The following is a 27,953-nucleotide window of genomic DNA, read 5'->3' as shown; positions in this document are numbered from 1 at the left end:
AGAAAGTCAGCTATCTTTCCTGGTACTTTGTGATCACCAGAATCTACATTTAGCTTACAGTACTTTGTTTATGACATAGTTTGTTCAGTCTTGCTTTTTTTTGTTGTTGTTGTTGCTCATGGGCAATTTAGTATTCAACCAAAAACAAAAAGATCTCTTGGCATATTTCTGGAGCTCCTTTATGTAGCTTTCTCGTTTTTTGGCACTCTGGTCTTCAAATTCCCTCTACCTAAGCAGCCCCAATCTCCAGTCTTTGTTTCCTACACAGTTAAGACCGTTACTTTCTCTTTGGATTCCACTTTCTTGTGCCCTACTTTGGAAAGTGCCTCCAGGCAGAAAGCCATAGTGAATGTGGATCTTACCACTATGTATTCTCTTCTTTCAAGGATTAAAACCTTGTGGTATCTGTTATCCACTTCTCCAAAATAATTGCTTCATATACTTGGTACACACATTGATATTACAAGTTTGTAGTTTAAAGCAGAAGGATAAGTCCAGTTCCTGTCCTTTACTTCATTATGGCTAGAACCTACATCATCTTACAGAAATAAATGAATATGTATAGTAGAAGACCTCCCCATCTTTTGTAGGCCAAAGATATGACCAAAGGTACTGTCAGTATTTTCTTTAAAAGAAAACAATTTGAGGTCCTGCGTACTACATAAAATAATGATATTGGAAGCTCTAGTATTTCTATGCCTTAAGTTGTGGTTGCACTAGTTTTATAATAGTCATAGGAATTTGATTTTTTTAAGGAGTATTTTTCTTATGTGTTAAAACATCTTAAGTATTTTATGAAACTCATTTTTTCTAGGAATTTCTTATAAGTCTTGAAATTTGCTTGATATATAATTTTTACTGTTAAAGATAATAATGACATTTTTCTCTTCTTTTCTACACCTGCTTGCCTGCCAGTATTTCTAGTTGTGACAGAAAAAAAGTTAGCTCATCTCTGTCTCAAATTGAGTTGAAATAGTGAATTAGAATAGTGTGTTTTGAGTTACAGTATTTTTAAATTAGGTTAAGAAATAATTCATTAGAAAGTGAGAGCTTTTTATTTTAGGTTATTTTTGAAAAGTAGATACAATGTTTTATGAATTGTCTTTCAATCTTTTATTGAAAACTTTTATAACAGTGTTTTTATTTAATGAATTATATATGCAGTTTGTATTATTTTACAAATCTTGTTTTAGGGATAAGAACAATTAGATCCTTTTTGAAAATGATTTTTTAATATATTTTTTTGCCAAGATTGTATTTGGGGATCTTGCATTTCTATGATGCAAGTATAAATTTTTTTTGTGTTTTTAGTCACATTGGATTTTATAATCTTAAAATTCTGTGTGCTTTATGGGGCTCCTGGGTGACTCAGTCAGTTAAGCATCTGACTCGATCTCAGCTCAGGTCTTGATCTAAGAGTCATGAGTTCAAGCCTCCTATTGGGCTCCATGCTGCTTACAAAAAAAAGCTACTTACAAAAAAAACCCCCCAAAACTGTGAGTAGATAATAAACCATCTTTTATGAGTAGATAATAAGCCACCTTTTTTTTTAATAAGCCATCCTTTTCTGTTTTAGAATATTTCACATAAGAGAAGTTTGAACAGGCCACTTAAAATATACATTAAGCAAAATAGAATATTAAATTTCTAAATACCATTGTAACATTTAATTTAAATACTGTTTGTTCTTTTTAAATAATTACAGTAATTTAGGGAGGTTCATCCCTGCCATAAAGTTGTATGTAGCCTTAGAACGGAGTGTGCAGTAGAGACAGAAAATCCTTAAAGTTTTTTTTTTTTTTTTTTTTTTGGTCAAAGTAGATAACTTTGATTAATTTTTTGCAATCTCTTATACGCAAAAAGTGCTATTTAATTTCCTGACTCCAAGTGAGAATGAAGTAGAATTGTTAGGAAAATACCAAATTGTTACCTTCTTTTGGTAAATATAAAAAAAAGGGGTACTCTTGCAGTAAAAGATGAAAAGATTTTGTCTTTTCTTTTTCTTTCTCCCTTCCCTTCTCCTCAATACAAATGCTTCTTGTTATATTTCTGAGATTAACCCTTTAAGATAGAGTTTGTGAATATCTATTACATATTTTGCAGTTGACAAATTACAGTTCGAACCTCCTCTGAGAAAAGAAACAGAAGCACGGGATGAAATGGTAGGAATTATTACTTTTGAAGTACTTTACAAATTAAAATTAGAGAAAATTTGTAGTTAGGTATACTTTGACTAAGGAACAGTTATATACTCTTCTATGCAATAATTTTGATACTACATTTCACACATTAAAGTTTGAAAAAGCATATAGTTATATTTTGAATAGGGTACTATATATGGTATACTGTTTTAACCATTCATTTTGACCCTTCTGAGTCTTTGGAAGGATTTACATGAAGTTATTAAATGTATGAATTTGGGGACGCCTTGGTGGCTCAATGGTTGAGTGTCTACCTTCAGCTCAGGGCATGATCCTGGAGTCCCAGGATCGAGTCCTACATCGGGCTCCCTGCGGGGAGCCTGCTTCTCCTTCTGCCTATGTCTCTCCCTCTCTCTTTCTGTGTCTCTCATGAATATATAAATAAATAATCTTTTAAATAAATAAATAAATAAATATATGAATTTGATGCTCAGTTTTAAGCTCTCAGGATCTTTTTTCTTATCAACTCTAGGTTTATAGTATATTTTTGCATTACCTTACTGGTTTTAATATTTGCTTGTTAATATAGCTGGTTTTTAAACTTTTGCTCTTATTTTGAGGTTACTAGGTTAAACCTTTCTTTATCTAAAAGGAAATAATAGAACAAGGTATTATTAGAGTTGCCTAGATGTTGTAACATTTACTTTATTTTTTCAGTTTTGGCAAAGTATAATTTTTAAAGGAATTGTCTTCTATTAATAGATCTCTTCATTCTTAACATTTGGCAGTAGTGCTCTTCTTACTGTGTGTGTGTGTATATATATATATAAAATTCTCAATTTCCATGCCATTGGGAAAAAATAGCACCAATAATTTCATGATAGTTTAATAATATGATATGTAGTTTCCACACTAATGGATAAGTGATACAGATAATTAAGTTATGTTTTTTCTGTTTTATTTGGAATATACTAGCATTGGTAAAGAGGGCTTGTTATTTCAAACTATGTAATATGTTTATGGAACTCCTTAAATATAAGTCAACTGATAATGAGTCATTGACCTAAATATGTCAAATGACAGCAACTGTAGCTGGAGATTTAAAAACTGATTCAATGCCAAGATGATTAACAATCATGATACTGAATATTTTCTTGAATCAAATAAGATGATTAATGTCTGTTATAAAGGAACATTTTAAATGATTTTTGTACCTTCATAGGGAGTGTCATCAGACCCAAACTTTGTATTACAGTGGAATCCTTTTGTTGATGGTGCAAATACTGGCAAGTAAGTTATTTTTTAACTTAATAAGTATATTTTACTTGATTATATAAGAACAGTATTGGGAGGGAGTGATTTATTTTAATAAGTTGTAATTTTCATTCGTAAAGAAACTGTGCTGTGCCTTTTATCAGTGTAAATCTGCCTTTTTAATTACCAAAAGGTATCATGTGTTAATCATTAAAGTCTTTAGGCTTTTCTTCTTTAAATCAGAACTTAGTATATGTAATGTTAATTTATTGAAAGAGGAGTTACATGATATCATGGGAAGAAATACTATAGGAGGAATTGGAAAGCCCCAATTCCATCTCTGCAGTGTAGTTTCTTCATATTCTAGACCTGTCTTCCCTCAACAGTTAAGTTATAGAGCCAGCCTAGATGTTCCATACCTGTTTGTGCACTGTAGTAGAAATACACATTTGGAAATACAAATTTCTGGGCATCCCCAAATTCAGCTTATAGATCTGGGGTTGGCAAACTATGACCTATAAGCCACATCTGACCCACTGCATATTTTTTGTGCAATCTGCAAACTAGAATGGTGTTCAGATTTTTTAATAGTTGAAAAAAAATCCAAAGAAGAGTGATATTTTGTCACATGTGAAAACCATATGAACATTTCAGTGTCCATAAAGGTTTGTTGAAACACAACATGCTTATTAGTTTATATATTATGTATGGCTGCTTTCACATTATAAAAAAAGTTAAGTAGTTTTGACCAGTGTATAGACTGAAGTCTATAATATCTATTATCTGGGCCTTTACAGAAAAAGTTTGCCAACCCCTGCAGTAGGATGTAGTCTTTTGGACTGGAATCTAAGAATCCTAAAAGCTTCCTGATAGATTGCAATAACTGTGGATAAGTGTATGGAACCAGTGGTCTAGATCAGTGGTTCTCAAGCATTGATGTGCCTGGAGGATCACCTAAAGATTGATTTTCCATAGGTCTAGAGGGTACATACAAAAGTTTTCCAGTGATGCAGATGTTTGCTGATATGCAGACCCCACTTAGGGTAGCTAAAGGGTTTGATGATATAGATTCATAGTGGCTTCCAGCTCTAAAATTCTGAATCGTGTTTTACTACTAAGTTTAATTTTTATTATATACTTCATATGTAAAGCATAACCATAAAGTAAAGACTTTGTATTCATTTTATAAAAATCTATTTTACAGTCCTACTAGTACAGTTTGACACAATGAGCTCTTAGGTCTTCTTATAGGTTTTAAAAATACTCTTCTTTATGATCTAATTGTCTTTTATATCCCCTGAATATAAACATTTTAATGCACATTTGATGGAGGCTCTGTTTTATGTTATCGTTTATCACTATCTGAATTGCATGTTTCTCTCTGTGTTAGATCAACCTCAAAACGCGCAATACCACCTCCCTTACCTCCTAAGGTGAGCTACTTAAAATTTTTGAATAAATGCTTTTTAAGTAATACAATAATTAAATTAAAAAATGTTACTGAATTTGTTCAAAATTCTCCTAAATATATTTTACATAAATACAGTTTTCTTTAAGAAGTATTACAAAATATAAAGACTTCATGAGAAGTATAATATTTGAATAGCTATAAGAAAAGTAAAAATCAGTTATACACATTTAAGAAAATACTCAGCTTCATGGAGAGGAAATGGAAAGAGATCATCATTTATAATCCTCATTTTCTACTACAATTTGACATTTCATTGGATTCATACTTCATTAAGTCCTTGCTTGTGTCTACTATTAAATATTTTGTGAATTGTTTATATAATTTTATCAGTTAAAATTAAAACCGTTTTGACTTAGGGATGATTAAATAAATCACATCGCAAGTTCTTAATTGTGTTGGGACAGTAATTCAACTCTTGTTTACTTTGTTTACCTAGCATAATGATTAAATTATATAGAAGAAAGGAAAAAAGGCAAAAGTCTTTGATGCATAATGATAATGGAGTGTTACTGTTTTATATCCAAATTTATTAAAGCACTTTTGTGTCTTATTATCACCAGCCAAGGATAAACAGCTACCCTGAAGACAACCTCCTAGATGAAGAAAAATCATCAACTGTAAAACGTTGTCCTGATTCAGAGAATAGAGCTCCCCAGTTTCTCCGAAGACAGAGTAGCCCAAGTTGTGGTCCTGTAGCTGAGACTTCCTCTATTGGTATGGCTAGCAGTATCAGCAGTCCCGGAGTGCATACAGCTAGATACTATGATCTGGGTAAATAAATCAAAGCAAAAACTGAAAAGAAAGCCATTTTCATATTTTAAAGAATGTCTTCAGTCAGTCTTATAACTGTTTAAAGCTTTCTGAAGTTACTTTAAAATTCTACATGGATGGGCTATAAATAGAGTCAGTCCAATTCAACCCTAATTTGATCCCTTACTAAATATGATAGGGTCTTAGAATGATGATATTCCTATCCTCCAGAAGTTCAGGATTTGTAGTAGAAGATACACCCATGTACCCATGACATTAGACAATTAGCTTGTATAAGTGTCTCATACAATAATTAACTATATGTAATACAAGATGAGAGATTTTTAAGGAAGGTAATGATAGGGAATAGAGGAAATGGGCCCTTGCAGAATATTAAAGGGCTTTGGTTTAGCCTTCATTAGGGGATCCAGTGCTGACAGGCATTCCTGATAAACAAGAAGGAATAAACAAGTGACTGAACCATAAAAATCTGGATTGTATAGTCTAGTATAGGAGAAGTGTGGGTTTTTGAAAGATATATACTGGGAGATAGGAATTGAAAAGTAGATTGAAGACCACTTATGAAACACCTTGAATATCAGCATAGCATTCGTATAGCATTTCTTCTTCTCACAATATGGAAAGACATTTCGTGTTTTCATGGATTAAACCACTGATAAAGATGCAAAGATGCAGTGCTACCTCTGTAGAATCTAGAGAAAGACACCAAAGATACTGGGACTCATCTGCCAATAGAGAGTATTTCCCAGTAAAGGATCACTCAAATGGAATTATATTGGGAGAAAGGGAAAATTATTTTTCATGGAAAGTACTTATTTGTATGTTAATTTGGCTCTTAACCATGATTCTTCTTAGGAAATGGTGATGGTATTTCAAAACTGATTAGTGAAAATACAGAAGGATCAGCACAAGCACCACAGTTACCACGGAAAAAGGACAAACGAGATTTCCCAGTAGGTATAACAGGTGTTTGGTGATTAGTTGTAACTATTACCATGTCCATCATATAAGAGGCAATGTCTGTTTTGGTGGGCAGGGGGGCATAGTCTGTTTAATTCAAGAATTTGAATAACTGAATTTCTAAAAGTAGAGGGGTTTTTTAATGCTTAAGAGATCTTATAGCATTAAAAATTATTTTTCCAACAGAAACCAGCCATCAATGGCCTTCCACCCACCCCAAAAGTGCTGGTAAGGAATATTTCTATGTAAACCATTTGCCAATTTTCATCTCTTAGATGCAGCAGATTTTTTATTTGTTGTTAAGTATCTTGAGGTATTGAAAAGAAGGATTCACAAAATACAAAGGCATTAAATGCATTTTAATATACCATGGATCAAATCATGTACCTTAATTTGAGTGCCTTGGTTAAAATTTGGAGAGTTTCACTTTTTGTAAATATGATATGGCAGTTGGGTTCTCAGATTAGCCTTCAAAGGCCAATTTAACGTTAATTTGATATCAATAGTACTGTGTCCTCTTCATAATGTGAGTTCGGTATCTTTCTACCCCTGAAGCCGTTTTTCACATTGAACTATACACAGTGAAAAGGAACAGGGAGGCTTATGTTAATGCTTGTTCTCTGGCTCTTCAAGGTGGTTCAGCCAATCATGAATGGGATGCTCTAAAAATTGTACCTTTTTATTCAGTAAAAGTCTAATATGTGATGTAAATATTAGACTTTTTGTCTATTTACTATTAATGGAATTATACTGCAATTATAATCACTGTGATGTCTCTCAGAAATATCATCCATTGTTTCACATTATTAAATGTTAGTCCTAAAGATAAGTGGTGACTTAGAATTCCTAAAATGTATCACTGACATATGTAGATGTTTTGATAAATTTGACATTTTTGCCCTGAAATAGTGGATTACACACAGAAAGAATAGATTCTTGGTAGAAGGTGTTTAGCGATATTAATATAGGAATTTTCTTTTGTAATGAGACCTTAAACATTTAAATAAGAGTCAGTTTAGCATTTTGTAATAATCTTAGCTATTTTCCAAGACTATATAAGTAAGTCAACATTTCTTTCTTTATAAATAAGATGGGAGCATGTTTTTCCAAAGTTTTTGATGGCTGCCCTTTGAAAATTAATTGTGCAACATCCTGGATACATCCTGATACAAAAGGTAACATTTCTGAACCTTTACACACAATCTCTAATAAAATATTTGTTATGGGGAAGGATCTTTATGGTTGGTGAACTGAGGTTGTTTACTTTAAAACTATGATTTTAGAGATTAAATAGTGCAGGTACCCACAACAACCTAAATAGGTAAACAGAGTTTTTGTTTAAGGTATTAGAATTTAGAGTACACAGGACATTTTCTGATTAAAGGAGACTGAATAGAGATCATAAGTGATTACAACCATGCTTAGGAATTTTCTGTTCTATAAAAAGAACAGAAATATTAGGACAATTGATAATCTCAATCAGTAAAGTCATTAGATTAGATAATATTATCGTTTCAGTGTTAATTTCCTGATTTTGATCATTGTACTATGTTTATGTAAAACTTTTTTTTTTAGGAAATAAAAAATATTTAGGAATAAATGGATATTGTGTTTGTAATTTAAATAGTTCAGAAAACAAAAAAAAGCATATGGAGAGTGAAAAAAGGATAAAGCAAAATTAGTAAATGTTAATATTTGTGGAATCCATGTTTTAGGAGGATATTCAGGAATTCTTTGTACTCCTACAACTTTTCTGTAAATCTGAAATGATAGCAAAATAACAAAATTTATTTTTAAAAATCTATCCTGTATATTTTTAAAGTGAGGAAGCCTAATGCATAGAGGTAAAAATTTGGAATCAAATAGATCTGGGTTTGAATTCCTGTTCTTTCATTATCATATAACTTGGGAAAAATACTTAACATCTCTGGTTCTCAGTGTGATCATTTATAAATAAGTACTCTTAATACCTTATTGCAAGGAAGGAAGAAATCTACCTCTCTGAGTGTCTGGCAATTAGCAGATAGCCATAAAGCAGTAAAGAGTGTTCAAGAAATGTTCGTTTCCACTTTAACACCATAATAAAGACAAGTCATATAATTATGTACTTTAAATACTATTGTTGGAAAGTATGACAGATAAAAAAAATTTTAGGATTTTATTTATTTGCAAGAGAGAGAGCACACAAGATGGGGGAGGGCTAGGGATAGAACGAGAAGCATACCCTGCTGAGCAGGGAGCCAGATGGGACACTGATCCCAGAACCCTGGGATCATGACCTGACCCGAAGGCAGACGTTTAACCAACTGAGCCACCCAGGCACCATGAAAAAAATATTTTTATCAGTAAGAAAATGTTTTTTTGAGTGCTTATAACTTTATTTTGATATAATTTCAGACTTACAGAAAAGTTAGAAAATACCACAGTGCAAGAAACTCCTCTATATTCAGAATCTTCAGTTGTTTCTATTATCTACCTGTATGTGCAGTTTTTCTGAATTACTTGAGAGTGCTTCCTTATACTTCATTTTGTGTTTTCTAGAAACAAAAATCATATCCACAATACAATTGTGAAGATCAGGAAATTTATAATTGATGTAATCCACAGTTCATATGTATGCATTTTTAAAATTGAAGTATAATTGACATCATATTGAAATTATTGTCTCAAGAATACTCTTTATTGTCTCCCTCTTCCTTTTTCCCCAGTCCAACAATATCCAATTCAAGATCCCATGTTTCATTTAGCTACCACTTCTCTTGAATCTCTTCTAGCCTGAAACATTTCCTTACCTTTTCGTTATCTCTCTTGATCTTGACATTTTTGAGGCTATTTATTTTGTAGAATGTCCCTTAATTTGTGTTTGTCTGATGAGTCCATATGCTGAGATCAGGTAATAATGTATTTTTGATGGGAATATGAAAGAAATGTTATTGTGCTCTTCTCAGTGCATCTTATCAGAAGGCACATTCTATCAGCTTGTCCAAATACTAGTTCTTAACATTGACCTCTTGGTTAAGGTAGTGTTCACTAGTTTTCTTCATTGTCAGTTGCTATTTTTCCCATTCTAATTGCTTAGTAATTGCTTAATTTCCTAAGCTAATTAATGAGTAGTATGGAATACACTTAGACTCTGTAAATATCCTCGTGTTCATTAGACTTTTCATCAACTGCCTTTAGCATTTGTGACAGTTCACTGACAATCCATTGAAATCTATAGACAATTTCCCTTCTTTCCCATTTTTTTGTGTACCTGTATTAGTTTGAACTTCTGAATTATTATTTTTATTCTGTGAGATATGATCCACCACTGTTTTTTATTTTAGCACTTAAATTGTCCCAGAATTTTTGAGCAGTGGGAGTTCCTATGTTCTTTTATTTAATACTTATACTTGATCATTTCCTTAGTTTCTGGCACAGCAAGATTTTTAGGCTCATGTTACACTTTCCTTGCCTCAGGTTGGAATCAATTTTTTTCCAAGCAGCTCTGCTTCTGGTTCTTTTTTTTAGTGGAAGGTAGAATTTAGGAACCAAGATCTGGACACTCAGTGTGCTCGTCATTTCTGGTGTGTCATGATTTATAATTTCTATGTAATTTATAGTTTCCTTCTTCCAAGAGTATTTAAGATATCTAGCAAAAATAGGTATAATGAAAAATCTTTCTACATGATAATTATATTGGAAGGAAGAATTACATAAATTAAGATAAAGCCAGAGTGAATGAGGAACAGAGAATATATCTGCTTTAAAAAATGAGATCAAAATTGGAGAAAGGAGGGATGCCTGGGTGGCTGAGCAGTTGAGTGTCTGCCTTTGGCTCAGGGCGTGATCCTGGAGTCCCAGGATCGAGTCCCACATCAGGCTCCCTGCATGGGGCCTGCCACTCCCTCTGCCTATGTCTCTGCCTCTCTCTATGTGTGTGTCTCATGAATAAATAAATAAAATCTTTTTAAAAAATTGGAGAAAGGGGTAATGAATATGGCATGAATTTTAGAGAACAGTTTTTCTTTGGCTGGGTGGGTGGCTGTCTGACTCTTTTTTTTTTATTTTTTTTTGTCTGACTCTTAATACCGTTAAAGGGGTGCCTGGGTGGCTCACTCTCTTAAACATCCGACTCTTGATTTTGACTCAGGTCTTGATATCAGGGTCCAGGAGATTGAGGCCCCCTCCCCCTTCAGGCTCCATTCTCAGTGGCGAGTCTGCTGGAGATTCTTTCCCTCTGCCCCTCTTCCCATTCCCGCACTCTTCATCTAAATAAATATTTTTAAAAAAGCATTCAAGTAAAAAAAAATAAATAAATAAAAGCATTCAAGTATAAAGCCATTTTATTGAATTATTTCAGAAAATGATAGTAAATTCTGGTGATTTATTTTAACTATTTTAGATCAGTACATTATTTTTGGAACTGAAGATGGTATTTACACACTGAATCTCAATGAGCTACATGAGGCAACGATGGAACAGGTAATTTAGGAGTTTTAACTCAAGAAATTAGTTTGGGTATATTGAATAAAAAATCTTTTAATTTTAAATCAACTTATATGGGCCTCAGTTTTAATTTTTATGATTTAAATATTTAAGGAGGTGAAATTATACTCTTTACATGTTCATGTTACAAGATTTTTTTCTATAAAGCTTTGGTAATTTACTAAAAGAAAATATTTTTATACTACTTCAGACTTTTGGAATTTGGAAGTTAAAATGTAAGGGAATGAAAATTTTAATTACCTTCTTTTTTCTTTATAGTTATTTCCACGGAAATGTACTTGGCTATATGTTATCAATAATACTTTAATGTCATTATCAGGTATGTATATAACAAAAATAATATGAAAAGTAAGCCATAGACAAGCAGAGAAATGTAATTTTTTTTAATTGAAGTATAGCTGACACAAGAGAAATGTAATTTTAATATGCAGCATTTTAAAATGTTTGTTATTTTGGGTAGTTATAGTAACGTTGAGACTTGCAGATGTTTTCTACCAACTTAGAATGGAAAGAAACTTTGAGAAAGGACCTGTGTTCAGTTAAGGTAGCACTTCCCAAACCTGGCCAGGATCTAAACACCTGAGGAATACCCCAGTGATTGTCACCTGAGGCCATCCCCTTCCACTCAGACTCCTCCCTGTCAACTATCCCATCATCATTTGCCTTCCATTGAGAATTAACAGGTGAAGGGAAAGAATCAGAGGATATAGAAGCTTTCTTTCTCTCTGATCTTGAATCAGCCTCAGTTTTCTTAACTGTAAAATAAGAATGATGGTAACAATACCAGCCTTAGGAGGCTGCCATGAGGATTAAATTTAGAGATGATAGGGAGTGCTTAGTAATCAGTGAAGGCTTACACCAGTGTTTGCCAACAGCATTCAAGGTATCATGGACCAGATGGTATAACCATTTTTTGGACTGATGTTTTAAACTCTTACAAACAAGTGTATTCCAGAGCAGCTTATTATACTTGTGATTTTGTGTTTTTCTTTTTTGGTGGTGTTGGGGGGAGGCGTAGATGGTATTGGGGGCTTTTTTTTTTTTTTTTTTTAATTCTTACCCACCAAAACCTCTTTTCTTAAATTTTGGATTTAAGTGACTACCTGGAGGTTTGCCGCTCATTTTCATTCTGCTAGAGTACAAGAAAGTTGATTAATTGTTTCTCTCTGTCTGTTAATAATCCTAATGCTATCAACTATTAAAATAGCATTCACTCCTCTCTCTACTTAGAATAACTAATTATTTTTCTATTTCTTAAATTTTTTTCAATTCTTTTTTCAGTTCTTCTCTATATATTGTATATATTATGAGTATTATATCCCAGCTCTTATGTACTATGCTGTCAGGCTTTTTGGTATTACTTGTACTTTTTGGCTACTTAGGCTTTAAAGTATCAGTGTTGATATATAGCCTTACTGATAGGCAGAACATTACATTATGAATGGTGGCCTAATTTAAGAAATGTCATTTTTATAATTTTAAGTGTATCTGTATAACTTGAACTCTTCCACTAACCATGCCTTATAGAGATTCTTCAGAAATTTGTATATTTGAGCTGATGACAGTGTTTACAAAGAACACATTATTTGATTGTACATAAATAACTTCTAAAAAGCTGGGGTCCTTGAAAAAGTATTTAACTGCTTTGATTTTAATTATGCTTCCCCCCCCCCAGTTTTTTTTACTCTCATTTACCAAAATATTAATATATACTATTATGAAAATAAACTCAATTCTGTTTAATAATTCTGAATTGCATACATATAAAATTACTTTTCTCTGACTCTCTTAACTGTTTTTATCCCTACTCGTTCCTGACCTTTAGATATAAACTTAAAATCCACACAGAATACATTTTATATATTTACAAAATAACTATAGGAAAACGGGAAAGTTAGCCTATAAATTAGTTCTCTCCATATTCTAGTTAAAATTACCCATAAAAATGAATGAAAGTAAATAACAGAGCTCAATAGGAGAAAACATTATCCTGCCGGAGTGTCTGCATTTGTGTGGATGTGCACACATATATGTATATTTGTGTTTAGCTGCCTACCTAGCTAACAGGGGAATGGAGAGAGAAAGGGTGTGGCATGGTATTAAGCAGAATGTTTACATTCTAAGAAAATACAGAGGATTCTGTTGAGGACAGAACTCAAAACTGTATCATAAGACTATATCATATACAGTTGACCCTTGAATAATGGAGAGGTTAAGGTCACTGAGCCCCGGAGCACTTGAAAATCCCTGTATAACTTATGACTCTCCAAAAACTTTTTTTTTTTAAGATTTTATTCATTTATTCATGAGAGACACAGAGAGAAAGGCAGAGACACAGGCAGAGGGAGAAGCAGGCTCCATGCAGGAAGCCCGACATGGGACTCGATCCCCGGTCTCCAGGATCACCCCTGGGCTGAAGGCGACGCTAAACCATTGAGCCACCATTGAGCCACCCGGGCTGCCCTCTCCAAAAACGTTTAAAGATTTTTATTTACTTATTCATGAGCCACCGAGAGAGAGAGAGAGGCAGAAACATAGGCAGAGGGAGAAGCAGGCTCCCTCCAGGGAGCCTGATGTGGGACTAGATCCTCAGCCTGATGTGGGACTAGATCCTAGGACTCCAAGATCATGACCTGAGCCAAAGGCAGACGCTCAGCCACTGAGCCACCCAAGTGTCCCAACTCTCACCAAAAACTTAACTACGAATAGCCTAATGTCGACTGGAAGCCTTACCAATAACATAAACAGTTAACACATATTTTATATGTTACATATATTATATATGCTGTTTTCTTACAATAAAGTAAGCTAGAGAAAAGAAAATGTTATTAAGAAAATCATAAAGAAAATACATTTACTGTACTGTATTTATTTTTGAAAAGGTCCATGTATAACCAGACCCACAGAGTTCAAACTCATGTTCAAGGGTCAACTGTTTATTTATTTATTTGTTTTCTAATAGTAAAATGATAAATACTGTTCTGTATTTTTATAATACCATACCATGTATAATAAGGAGTCAGAAGATGTTTCCCTTATCTCCCTCTTCTTAACATATCTGGGTTTTGATTATATGGAAATTGTAGCCCCATTGTCCTGGTATTATGGCATATAATATTAGTTTGCTTTGCTTTTCTTAGTATTTTAATCTGTTGCAGTAAGAATTCATTCACAATTTTAATCCAAGGTAATTTGATAAATTCTTGATAAATAGGTCTATCCCAGAGAGATAATGTAATAGAGTTTTACAGAATTTCCCATGTTATACTAAAATATTCATATGCATATCATTATAAATCAGTTCCCTGAACAACAGTGTTGAACAGTCTTTCTTTCTGTGCTGGCTTCATTAAGGCTTATAAGTATTCTGCCCAGATCACCTATTAGTTAAAATATATATAATTTGTATATTACGAAATGCAATTATCTACCTAAAACTATTATCTTTCAAAATGTATTAACTGTTTTTTTTTTATGTGTTTTGCTATTTTACTTGGCTTTTTGAACATTTCTGGACTCCATATTTTAGAAGGTAATTATGTTTTCTTTTGCTTGAAGATTCTTGTTTTTCCACTGTAAAGGATCCTAATAAAAGTAACATGTTTCTCTTTTACAGGAAAAACCTTTCAGCTCTACTCTCATAATCTTATAGCTTTGTTTGAACAAGCCAAAAAACCAGGATTGGCTGCCCATATTCAAACCCATAGGTTTCCAGACCGTATACTACCAAGGTACAAAATATTTTAGTTCTGTTGGGGGTGAGGGGCATTAGTGTTTATTTTTAAAATAGCCAATTTTCTTTGCCCACTAAAAAACCTGCTTTGTTCTAATTTTGAAAGGTAGTTTACACTAAAGTGTACTTCACATAGAATTCAAAAGATCAGTGTTTCCTTAGATTGGCTGTCCAGGAGAATAACCTTTAGAAGTTTTATAAATACAGATTCCCAGGCCCTCTATCAGTCCTAGAGAATCAGGCAGTTTGGGGGTCAGAGTCTAAGATTGGTTTGGTAAAGCTATTTGACTGGATCTGGTGCAACCAGTTCACAAGTCCCATTGTCTGGGAGTTGCTGCAGTAGAGTACATTTATATTGTCCTGTGTTACAGAAAGTTTGCTTTAACAACAAAGATTCCTGATACTAAAGGCTGCCACAAATGTTGTATAGGTGAGTAAACGCTATTTTTAAAACTGGATAACTAGAACTGAACATTTTTAAAATTCTTTAAGACTAAAGTCATAGTATCAAATAGGAAGGAAGGTAGGCTTTATATCTGTTTTTAATAAGGAGTTAAGGGGCCGTTGAAGCACAAGACTGTGTGGCAGGACAGGGCATAAAAATGTTTGGAGATAATAGCTCTAATGCTTTCCCAGAGTATGGTGTTCCTGGAGTTTTTTAACCATAGTCCCTGAGGCTGTGTCTCGTTAATATCCTAGTTTACCATTTATTACTCACCACTTAACACCTTCAATTATGAAACCATTACTGCTTAGTGCTTTATAGACATTATAGGAGTTTAGCTAACTATGAAGTTAGAAGGAACAATCCACACAAGACCACCCTTACTTCTGACACCAATTGCAAGTTCGGGAAGTTTCCAAAACCACCCTCATGTTAAAAAAAAATTCTCTAGAAGGACTTAGAAGTCACTGGAAGTGGTTATACTCATAGTTACAATTTATTACAGAGAAGGGATAGAAATTAAAATCAGCCAAGAGAAGACGAGCATAGAGCAGAGTCTAGGAATAGTACCAAACATAGTTTCTGTTGTCCTCTCCCTATGGAATAATAGTGTTAATTTTCTGGCAGTGATATGTGACAGTACACATGGAGCATTGCCATTGAGGGAGCATACTCCAACCTCAATACTCAGGAGATTTTATTAGGGCTCCATCACACAGGGATGGTTGTCCACATGATTGATCTCAATATCTAGTCCCTCTGAAGGTCATTTGACACTGCATGACCCAAAGCCCCTATCCTAAATCACATTGTTAGTCTTTTTGGCATGCCTATCCTTCACCTCAAGGATGCCCAGTGTTGCAAGAGCCCTCACCCTAAATCATAGTGTTAGATTATACCACTTATTCAGTGACCCAAGGCCCTAGGCAAACAAAAATACTCACATCAGACATGACATTCCTGAAGTTTAGAGATTACCTCCCAAAGGGGGAAGAGAGGCCAGACCTCTTTTGGGGTAAGGTTAAATTTTATACTATATAATTATTTTATCTCATTTAACCTTCAAACAACCCCATGATATTTGTTACATTCCTAGTAAGAAACAGAACCTAGGATCAGACCCGGTCCATGACTTCAGATCCTGGGCTCTTAACTTCCTATTTTATTCTATTTGTTGAAGTAATGAGCTTATTCAATGATCTTCATGCTGCATAGTTCCATAGAATACTTTCTTAGTTATAAATAAATTTCATGAGCATTTTTCTAGGGAGAATCAGGTCCATATCTGTTCTCAGATTCCCAATATCTGCGACTCAAGAAAGGTCTAAAAGCTTACAACCTAAGATACAAACTCATAAATATATTAAGATAGAGCTTATTTGCAAATAACTACTCTTATAGTCAATATACATAGTCGTTGATGAGAGTCAAATTGAGAAGGAAAGACCAATATGAGTTTTTGTAATTTTGAGTAAAGTTACATCTTTAATAAAATGTAAAATAGTTTATTTTCATCTTAAGTAGATAACTATAAACTACTACAACAGAGATGAAATCATAGATTATTTCAGTTGCTTCCTAGACCTTCTGTTTCAGTCAGTTTACTTAAAAGACAGCTCTTTAGATTACATACTAGTTTAGGTGTTTTAGTGACCTAAAATACTGTCACTTGTAGAAGGTTCCTATGTTTAACAACCTGGTCTATTAAAGATGTTTAGAAGTAAATGTATATAATTTAAATTTGAGATAAGGAAAGAGTAATAAAGCCAAAAGAAAAAACATTATCTTTCTTATTCTTATCCTTGTGAATAGAAACAATGATTTTAATTTAGCAGCTAAGTAATTACTTCAAATAGTTTCTTCTTCAATCCATATTTGGGTTCAATGGCAAGCCATATTTCATTGTTTTTTCTATGTATCAGCACTGCCTTTATTTATTTATTTATTTATTTTAGCACTGCCTTTATAAAGTTTGAGTTAGCTCTTAGATGAGCATACCTCAGTTGTTACTTTTAATGAACTAAATTAATTATGTGTTCATATCAAGGTATTCAGGGTTTCAGTTGTGTCTAATTTCTTTCTTTCCAGTCAGAAACCCTTACACAGGACATAAATACCTCTGTGGAGCTTTACAGTCTGGAATTGTTTTACTTCAATGGTATGAGCCAATGCAGAAATTCATGTTGATAAAGGTATATATGACTTTGTTTATAGTTTTCTTTTTTAAAAAACATTAGTGGTATAACTGAAGCTAAAATTATATCACCTTGAGGTGCCTGGGTGGCTCAGTCAGTTGAGTGTCTTGACTCTCGATTTCAGCTCAGGTCATGATCTCAGTGTTGAAATCGAAACCCTCCTCAGGCTCTGCACTGAGCATAGAGCCTGCTTAAGATTCTCTCCCCCTCTCTGCCCCTCCCCCCTCCTCTCCCTCTCTAAAAAAAAATTAAAATAAAATGTTTAAAATTATATGATATCAATGCTACTATCTAGGGTCAGCACATTTATAATTATTTATGGATGTTTACTTAGTTTAGGGTTTTTTTGTATTCTTGTTAAGATTTCCTCTTTAACTTATGTTAATAAGCTTACAGAAGCATCACAGACATAAAGATGAATCTGGCCAATTCTCTAAAACATATTTTTATAGAAAACTCATCCTTATCATGATCATTTTAGGGGTAATCCTTTTTTAGAAGTAGATCAATCAAGGAGGAAATGAAAGCCTATCTGTTGGCTTTATTCAATAGTATGAATGGGGAGATTGTTTCTAAATTATACTTCTGTTGTTTATTTTTTGTAGCACTTTGATTTTCCTTTGCCAAGTCCTTTGAATGTTTTTGAAATGCTGGTAATACCAGAACAGGAATATCCTATGGTCTGTGTAGCTATTAGCAAGGGCACCGAATCAAATCAGGTTGTTCAGTTTGAGACAATCAATTTGAACTCTGCATCTTCATGGTTTACAGAAATTGGTGCAGGTAAGTGTTTTTAACCTTATGTTAAACTATTGATGCTTTTGCCTATAAAAAAAAAAGCAGAATAAGCATGGGCTGGTTCAAAGAGTCAATCAATATAGTTTCCCAAGTGAGTCCAGAGGAACATGTACATATTATTTATGATCTCTATTTGCCTGAGGCAACTGATACAAATTATTTTTTCAAGGAAAATTTTAACGATTCCTGACATATAAAAGTCTTAATTGTTATCAGTTAATTTTTTAACTTACTAAATAATTAAATTTTCTAAGATATTTTTCAAATTTTATCAGCTTCTCAAGCAAAGAGATTTACCTTCTTTCCTATCAGCTTTCTCCCCAACACTTCCTACAATCATTAAATTCAAATGCTTTTCAGCTTTTGCTCATTTATAGGCTGAATTACAAGAATTCTTTATACAATCCAGCTACTGAAGTTAATGTAGAACAATACCAGTGTCACTTTGAGAATAAGAATCAATATGAACCAGTGGCATCTTGATAAATGTTTAACAACAGGTACTTGAGGTGCAAAGAAGCCTGGTTTGTAGTGTTTTTCAGTTTGTGGGGCGTAAATATTCCCATCAAGAGAATATTTCAAACTACCAACCTGATGTCATGTGGCTCACAAAATTCCTGAAAATTTAACAACCGAGTACAAGCCCAGTTCCAGCATGCACTGGACTATCTATGATTGCTCTCTTTATGGACCAAGTCATGATTTACATTAAAAGATTGTATTCTGTACCCTCCCACCTCTATCTACACTCCACCTTTCTTCTGAATTTATTGTTTAAATGGTTTTAGTTGGGTTATAAGCACCACTTCCTGTATAGCTAACAGAAAGGTGTGAATGACGTTTATTATCATGAAATATAAGCAGCCCAAACAGAAACATGTTTCTATTATGTAGTTACTGCTAAAAAGAAGAGTTATAGATCAGTTTATTTAAAAACCAAGATAATTTTTGGCAGACAGCCCCAACTTTTTTTTTTTTTCTGATTAGTATATAATGGTAGTATGGAGCAAGTCATTTCATACAGTGATCTGTGTTGGCAACCACTTTCTTTTGTATGATCTATGAAGAGATTTCATTGCTCAGGGTAGACATTTAGTTAGTCCTCCTGTGAATTTGGGGGTGGGGGCTTTGAGGTGTTTTGTTGTTGTTGTTGCTTTGTTTTTAAATGCCTAAGGGTACTATTCTATTCAGTTTTAACATTAAGGCAGACCCAAAATTACTTTCTGAGGAGAGCCAGGACTCTGCTTAAGGGTAATCATTCAAATCACCCTCCTGCAGAAGTTGTACTATTAGCATTAGCCTTCTCTATCTTTGCAAATGATGTTAATGTACCTCCCATCTGTGTTCATTATTGAGGTCAGGCCTTGAATTGGCAACATTGTAACAGTTCAAATGAACTCCTAAGACTCTTTCAGTCTCAGTGTGATTTATTATTGCTCTATCTTTATTTCCAAGGATGATATTTAACATATTATCAGCACTCAATATTTGTTGAATGTATATAGATGTATATAGATCTGCTGAGGGAAACTATATTTTAGAGTGTTGCCCAAGGGACCAACGGTTTATCGGTTCTGTAGATCTAAATGCTTCCCTTGGTATGAGCTTTTTGGAAGGTCCACAAACACCCAAAGTAATATATAAAACTTTGTGTTTATGTTCAACTGTGCAGTTTTTAAGGGAGAGGATCCATGGGCTTCCCAAAGAGATGTCATTAAAAATGGCTGCTCTAAATTATCTAAAATCTTTTCTTCAATTAAGCTAGACCATTCAGGCAAACTGAGTGCCTAAAATGAATTGTTTTCCCAAAATGTTTTACAAAAATGTCATCACATCTGTTAGCAGAGCAGCCCTGTGAATATCAGTGAAGTTATGAAAGTTGCTTCCTGCAAAGATGCTATTGACAATATTGTTGATTATGTTACTCTGTTTTCTTAATAAAGGAAGTCCCACTTAGGGACACCTGGGTGGCTCAGCGGTTGAACGTCTGCCTTCAACTCAGAGCGTGATCTTGGAGTTCTGGGATCGAACCCCACATTGGGCTCCTGCAGGGAGCCTGCTTCTCCCTCTGCCTATGTCTCTGCCTCTCTGGGTCTCTCATGAATAAATAAATTTTTTTTTTTTTTTTTAAAAAGGAAGTCCCACTTACACATACAACCCCAACACCAGGAAAGTTTCTCTCTGATCATAGTTTCATTATTCTTTTTGCTTTTTCTTAATTACTGACTATTTTTATCTCAGATGTTGATCTGGCTTCCATCCTCCCATTGGCTACTATAAAATACACAGCAAAATCTAGTCACTGTATAGCATGCATTTAGTTTCTTTCCCATATTTACCCTTGGCTTCATTTTAAGTTTGTAACTCACCTTTCTATAACTACCTGAGGTATCCATTAAATGCAAAGTGGAGTTTTTCTCAAGCTCACTTAGCAATGCTTAGGACTTAGGTTTGTTCTAAGTTGACCTACATAGTTTTTGAAAGGTAACATAATTACAAAATAAAACTTATGTGCTAATTTTAAAGACTAGTTTTAAATTACAGAAAAAAAATCAGAATTTGTGTTTCTTTTTTAAGCTCTGGTTTTTAAAGCATATAGAAGTTACAGAATGCTAACCTTGTTTTTTTCCCCTTCCAAGGCAGCCAACAGTTAGATTCCATCCACGTAACACAGTTGGAGAGAGATACCGTTTTAGTGTGTTTAGATAGTAAGTACTATTTTAAAGTTTATTCTGAGTATACTACTTGATATAATAGATCTTTTCAAAAAAAAATAATAGATCTTTTCGTGGAATTCTATTAAAATATTCAAGATTTTCACTTTTTCACCTTAAAAGTGGCTTTTTTTTTTATTGATGAAAAACCTAAATTGGCTACAGATACAGTAGTTAATTGATCTGTTTGTTAATACTATTCTCTGACTTTTTCTTTATCTTGTTTGACCTACTTGGAAACATATTAGGAGTTTGCCATAATCCTGGGGTAACATTTTGTATAAAACTATTCTGTACAAAACTATTCTGAGAGTTTTTTCCCTACTTCATTCTAATTAATGGAAAAAATAGAAGATTATACTAGTATGGTCACTTTGTCATATAACATGAACTTTTGGAGTCCTGTAAAAGTGAGAATCTAATGTACAGACAGATTTGATACCTTTACCTGCTAGTCATGTTTCTTTTGATGCAGGGAGATAGATTATTGTATTGTTTTAAGTATATATTATACTATAAGCAGTGGAGAAGCAGAAAAAACTTCAACAACAGGAATCATTTCAATTTTCAAACAAAGAAGTCTGATTCTTAAAACCCGCCTTATTTTTATGCAGTAAATCATATAAAGTGAAATTCATCCAGACCTACAATTATACTTGAAACTTATCAATTATTGCTACATTTGATCCAGTCCAATATTTTTTAAATTACTGAACTTGCCCATAGGTGATCAGGGTAATTTTTAAAATTGTTCAACTGATGAATTTGCCTGTATTTTTGTTCAAATTTCTGTTCTCTGAAAAGTTCTCTGGTGGCCGTGCCTTATAGGGTCATAAAGATCATCTAATATTATAGACAAGAAAACTAAAACTCAGTTTCATTCACCCATCATCCTTTAAGTACTTTTGTTTCTTTGAATACTGGTAAGGTTGGAGTATTATTCTGTTACCTTTAAGTGAATTTGATAAATTCTTTTTTATCCAAACAAGTAGGAAGTTCAGTACTGATTAAGCAAATAATCAGAGTTTAATATTAATAATGTTGAACCTTTAATGTTGAAATCCCTAAAAACCTTCTGAGTCATCTAAGGAAATAAATCGCACTTAGTTTTCATTTTGTTGATTTATGTATTTTATCAAAAAATATTAAAAACCTTTGATTAGGTAGGTTCTCCATTTCTTATTTTTCAAAGTAAATGGAAAGGTGACTTTCTTGAATTTTTTAAGGTTTTTTTAAAGAAGCAGAATGAGACTTTAAAAATGAGTTGTCAACTATACAGTATATATCAGTTTTAGTAAGCAGCAGTGGAGATAGGCCTATAATCATAAATCATGGTAGACAGATAAGAAAGTAATACAGAGGGATCCCTGGGTGGCGCAGCGGTTTAGCGCCTGCCTTTGGCCCAGGGCGCGATCCTGGAGACCCGGGATCGAATCCCACATCGGGCTCCTGGTGCATGGAGCCTGCTTCTCCCTCTGCCTATGTCTCTGCCTCTCTCTCTCTCTGTGACTATCATAAATAAAAATAAAAAAAAAATAAAATAAATAAAAAGAAAGTAATACAGAGAGAAGGTATTTTCCTAGTCAGAGCTAAAGATAGTTAAATTAAAAACAAATAGATGAAAAATAGATTTGTGTGTACCCACCATCCCAGAAGAAATTATGACCCTTGAGAAGTACTGTTTGTTGCCCCTGTGTACCTCTGTATGATATTATTCATATACTAAAGTTATGAGTTACTACAAATATTATTTATCATATGTTATATAATTTGTAAGGGAATAAATCAACTTTGATTGCTAAGTACTTGCTACTAAGGTCGCCACTTTGAAACTCATGCTTTTCAAAAATGAGAATGTATATGTTCAGTATATCCTAAAGAGAAAGAAAAAGGAAAGGAAAAAATAGCAGTAGAATTGCCATTTACTAACTTTTATATTTTATAACACAGTTTTATACATACTAATGACTGTTTTTCAGTGGCCATACTTGAATCATGATAAATAGTTGAACTTTATTAAGAATATTTGCTCTGTATCCATATAAAATCCACATATCAAGTTACATTAAGTTTTACATTAAGATTTGCATTTCCCATTTTGACTTGCTTTTTCTTTTTTTAAGAATTTGTAAAAATTGTAAATCTACAAGGAAAACTAAAATCAAGTAAGAAACTGGCCTCTGAGCTAAGTTTTGATTTTCGCATTGAATCTGTAGGTAAGTCTGCTTTTTAAAAAAAATTTAATTGACATACAATATCCTATTTGTGGTATATGTCATAGTAATTTGATATTTTTATATACTGTAAAGTGATCCCCAGAATAAGTCTAGTTACCATCTGTCACCATACAAAGTTACTACAGTGATGTTGACTATTCCCCGTATTATACATTATATCCTTGTGACTTATTTCCTTTATAGCTGGAAGTGTGTATCTCTTAATCCCCTTCACCTATTTTGCCTAAGCCTCTTTTTTTTAATAATGTGTATTTAGAATACTTGATTTTTTTGTTCATTCCATACTTAGGGTTGTCTAAACCACCACTGTCTCGTAGAAGTTTTAGTGATATAGAAATGTTCTATGTGCTCTTAAATCTAGTTGTCATTAACCACACCTGTTAAGTACTTGAAACATGGCTAGTGCTACATTTTAATTTTTTACTTTTAATATAATTTTAGTGTTAATAGCTACATGTGACTAGTTGCTATATCATATTGGACAGCACAGGTCTAGACCTTAATAAATCTTCTGTTGTTTTCTGGGTATTTAAAACTTGAAATCATTTTAAAAATTTCTGTTCATTGTTCCCTTTGCTGCATGAAGTGAATTATGTACTTCTCCCAGTGTTTTTTTTCCAAATCATGAAGGTATTTGTGTGATGTGATTAATGGTATTAGATATGCTATAATCCTTTGCCATGAAAAGTTCTGGTTGGTGTGTGTTGTGTTGATGGTTATTGCTTCTCGGTCCATTTATATTTATAAATAACTATTTTTCCATAGGAGTTGGAAATTAAGATGCCATTTCATTTGCTTCCTTGTCAATGAGTATTTTACTCTGTGCAAGACTCATTGGTTTTGTGATAAAAATTACTATATTCTATTATTGTTTACATTCTCACTGGTTATGTCAGTAAATATTTTCCCCGGGGATGATAGAACTTATGAAAAAAACACCATAGTTGGAAACATTTTACAACAATTTATGATATGACTGTACTACTATAAGTGAAAAATAGTTAAAACCAAGTTGACAGTTTTTATTTGGACCATAAAAAATACATGTATTTTATAATTAAATGTATATTCTTTTAAAAAGGTATTTCTCATCATTTAGAAAGTTTCTGTTTTATCTATTAAATATTTTAATGGTTTCTCAACTGAAATTTTGCCCTATCACAGTGTACATTCATCCTTCTATGTAAACATTTTGCATAAAAGTAATTTGCTTGCAATTGGAAAATCTAATTTATTGAAGCAGGAAACCTGAACATTCTACAGATGATAGGACAAAAGGGATTTTGAAATTAGTTTCTTTTTTTACTCCTTTATGTGCTGGATGTTGCATATACCAGTTTCTAAGATATAATATTTTCAATAGGAATTCTGACATATAGGTCTTTAGTTCCTTTTCATTTTAACTGAAATATACTGGTACCTAAACTTTTTCATGGGTGCCTCATTTTTTTTTAGGGAATTTTAATTGTTAGACAAAAGTTTGTTCCTCTTAAGCTACCATCTCTCCTTGCTACTGAACTTTGAAATAATCACAAGGATCTTCCTGGGTTAAAAAGAGTCCCTTTAAATTACTTTAAAAAAAATAAAAGTAAAGTAAAAAAAAAAGACCAGTAACTAGGTCTTTTATTTGTCACAGTTAGTGAAACATGTGATTTGTTACTGTAAAATACTTTTATTTTTATTGAGCTAACTTATATTCCCCAAACATTCTTACATTAACTTTTTATAGAGTCCATATTCTAGTAAGAAACAAAATGCTTCAGTCACTTTCAGCGTAGAGCATATGGCTTACTCTCCAAAAATCAGATGGGTTCTCTCCGTCGTTCTCTCCTCCCTCCCTCACTGTCTGCACTTTAATGACTACAGTATCTGACCAGGAAGGGCCTAGAAACCCTACTCTCCTCCCTCACAATTGTGGGGCCTGCCTACTCTGTTTCTGAACCTCTAAGTTACCCATAATGGTGCCTCAGTGGGTCTAGGCCTATCGCTTGAAACCAAGCAGAACATAGAGATGGACAAGGCACAGCAGGAACAGGTTTCCTTCCAAGACCTTCAGGCCACACCAGGGGAGCATGGGAGATGGGTAGGGAGCAGGAGGGGTTGTAGCATGTCTTGTGGTGGCCACACTTTGAGGTCATGGTTACTTCTGAATCCAAAGTCATTGGGAAGGTGGGCAAGCTTAACTGTGAACCACCATGGGAGCAGTGGGGCCTGCAAGTCCAGGGCAAAGTCCCAGGGGGCTCCAGAGGCCTGAAGAGATGGGGGAGGGGGAGCCCACAGGGCTGAAGCCTGCAGCAGTGAGTATTATAACTGAAAGTCCCTCTGATAAGAATTGGTTCACAGATCTTAAGTATTCAGTGTGTGGTTAGATTTTGGATTGTAAGATAATTTAGGTTTTAAAATAAATTTTCTGGTAGGGAAATATAAATAAAAGACACTTCCTTAATAGCTACTCGTAAATATATGACAATATTTAAATAACCATGTTTTTGATCCAAAAAACCAATTATGTATGTTTTATTTATTTTATTTACCTAAGACAAAAGATAGTATATTAAAGAGAAGTTAATATGTTGATATCCAGCTCAGCAGAAGTTAGTCCCTGTTTAAATGAATGCCTGTTATATATATCTTTGAAAACTTGCATGACCCTGCCTCAATAAATTATTTGAGCTTAGGCATGGCTTAGCCACAAAAATGTTGGGAACTGATGGTCTAGACAGTGGAATTTTGCACCAAGCACTTGGAGAGCTTTACATTAGTATTTATTAAAAACAGTGAAGGAAAATGTATAAAGAATTACTCTGTGCTTTATTTTAGTTTCTGTTCTCTCTAATCTTTTTTTAGTATGCCTTCAAGATAGTGTTTTGGCTTTCTGGAAACATGGAATGCAGGGTAAAAGCTTCAAATCAGATGAGGTAAGGCTTCTCACATTACCTCCCATGATTCCCACAAAAGATTTTAAATGCTGAAACATTCAATTTATGCATTTTCTTTCTGAACCCACATTACTTTGTTTAGTGCCTTTAGTGCTATGAACTGATAGAGCAAAATTGCCAGTATTTTCCCTTCAGATAATGTTTTGTATTCATTGTATGATTCTCAATGACCACAAGGAATTGTCAAACATGAGTTTGCACAATTTCAGTTCTCTAATTTGTAAATGTGGTTGCCAAGGTTACTAAGCTTTTCTAAATTTAATAAGCCTTTTCCATAACCTGTAAGTGTATACTTTTTTTAGTATTTAAAATTCTAAATGAATATATATTAGATCACAGGATTAAGGAAAATCTAAAAAAATTAACTCATTTAGTAAATAATTATTGAGTACCAACAACATGCAAGATACTTTTTTTATAGCACTATAAAGCATAATGAAGTATAATTATAAATAATATCAAATCTTTAGCATATCTATGTTCTAGGCACTTTACAAATATTAGCTTACTTGAAGTTAATAATCCAGTAGGATTAGGTACTATTATATTCCCATTTCTTACAGGTACAGAGTGGTTAAGTATCTTGGCCAGAGTTAAATGGCTAGTTAAATGGCAGAGTCTGGATGAAGGGTCTTCAAAAATCACTTCTAGCTGAGATAATCAGGCTACATTTCACGCAGGAGAGGGACTTGGAATCCCACCTTGATCAGATACATCCTAATAGTTAAGATGATACTAACGTAGACATTTCCTATTCATGTAAATACCTGTGTAATTCTTTTATACCATCATCTCATACATTTGTGGACTTATTTTAAGGCTTATTCAAGTTTTCTATTTGAATTATCTTTAGTTTTTTCCATGCTCTTATTTTATATGTGACTGATTATTTATACCTCTTATATGAATATTGAATTAGAATGCTTCCAAGAGAAAATGATATAAATCAGCTGTCTTTGGATATGTCAGTTTATCTAGTTACTCATGTCACTAAATGTCACCAGGTCCCTGCATTAATATAACCTATAGTCCTACTTACTGCCATAAAATTAATTGTCCTTAGATCCTATTTTCAGCATGTCATTCCTGTGATTAGAAATCTATAGAAAATACTTGTTGTTCACTACCTCACATGCAAATTCTGTTTCCTGTTTTTAACTAATCTTGCTTACCTCTTTCTTTCTGTGTTCTCATCTTTTATTTTTTGGCCTAGCTGTGATATTCATAAAGTAATACTCAACCATTCAACCATAATGATTGGAACATTTCTCAACTTAGTACTCTGAAAGTCAGCTCCATGTAGTAAAGCACATAATTAATTTCCTACTTCAAATTTATCTGTCTTCTCAGCTAGACTGCAAATTCATTGAAAACAGGCTATTTTCATACTTATTTTATAGACACACTGCTGTAGTTTGGATTCCTCCAAAAGTTGACCCAATGACAAAGAATCAAGTGCAGGCAGTTCATTGGGAGTAGATCCCAGAAAACAAGTAATGGAGTGAGGAACATAAGATAGAGAGGGACAAAAAACCAGTAAAGAGCATATTAATAAACAGGTTCCTACGGTGGGCACCAGGGCTTAACCCTAAAGGGACCACTGAGGAAGGAGATAGAGCACACTTCAAAGTAGACTCATTTGATGGTGGGGAGGCTGGTGCAATTATACACCAACTGATGTGTCTTTTGATTAAGCATTATTCCCAGGGGTATAAATTCCCCACACTGTGGAATAGTACCTGCGCATGAGTTTATGTACCTTCTATAGCTTTGGAGAAAACAGCCGAGGAACAACACAGTTACACTG

The 27,953-nt window shown here is 33.4% G+C and overlaps 1 protein-coding gene across 3 annotated transcripts in view; it reads left to right on the top strand.

Annotated features, from left to right (window-relative positions):
• MAP4K5 (mitogen-activated protein kinase kinase kinase kinase 5) overlaps positions 1–27,953 on the top strand; it is a 109,314-nt gene that overhangs the window by 77,846 nt on the left and 3,515 nt on the right. For 2 of the 3 annotated variants that reach the window (XM_038544670.1, XM_038544669.1), the window contains exons 15-31: positions 2,104–2,162; positions 3,364–3,431; positions 4,786–4,828; positions 5,427–5,637; positions 6,493–6,590; positions 6,784–6,825; positions 7,688–7,772; positions 10,982–11,061; positions 11,344–11,404; positions 14,615–14,617; positions 14,702–14,816; positions 15,190–15,248; positions 17,352–17,455; positions 18,064–18,241; positions 20,896–20,964; positions 23,094–23,186; positions 26,055–26,125. In XM_038544670.1, the coding sequence (XP_038400598.1) occupies positions 2,104–2,162; positions 3,364–3,431; positions 4,786–4,828; positions 5,427–5,637; positions 6,493–6,590; positions 6,784–6,825; positions 7,688–7,772; positions 10,982–11,061; positions 11,344–11,404; positions 14,615–14,617; positions 14,702–14,816; positions 15,190–15,248; positions 17,352–17,455; positions 18,064–18,241; positions 20,896–20,964; positions 23,094–23,186; positions 26,055–26,125 (1,439 nt within the window). The remainder of the gene's footprint in view (positions 1–2,103; positions 2,163–3,363; positions 3,432–4,785; positions 4,829–5,426; positions 5,638–6,492; positions 6,591–6,783; positions 6,826–7,687; positions 7,773–10,981; positions 11,062–11,343; positions 11,405–14,614; positions 14,618–14,701; positions 14,817–15,189; positions 15,249–17,351; positions 17,456–18,063; positions 18,242–20,895; positions 20,965–23,093; positions 23,187–26,054; positions 26,126–27,953) is intronic. The other variant, XM_038544671.1, reaches the window with a different exon arrangement.

The sequence above is a fragment of the Canis lupus genome, chromosome 8 (genome assembly GCF_011100685.1).
Source record: "Canis lupus familiaris isolate Mischka breed German Shepherd chromosome 8, alternate assembly UU_Cfam_GSD_1.0, whole genome shotgun sequence".
Lineage (NCBI taxonomy): Eukaryota > Metazoa > Chordata > Mammalia > Carnivora > Canidae > Canis > Canis lupus.
Note: the sequence above shows the minus strand (reverse complement) of the source record. Positions and strands in the feature narration are given on the sequence as shown.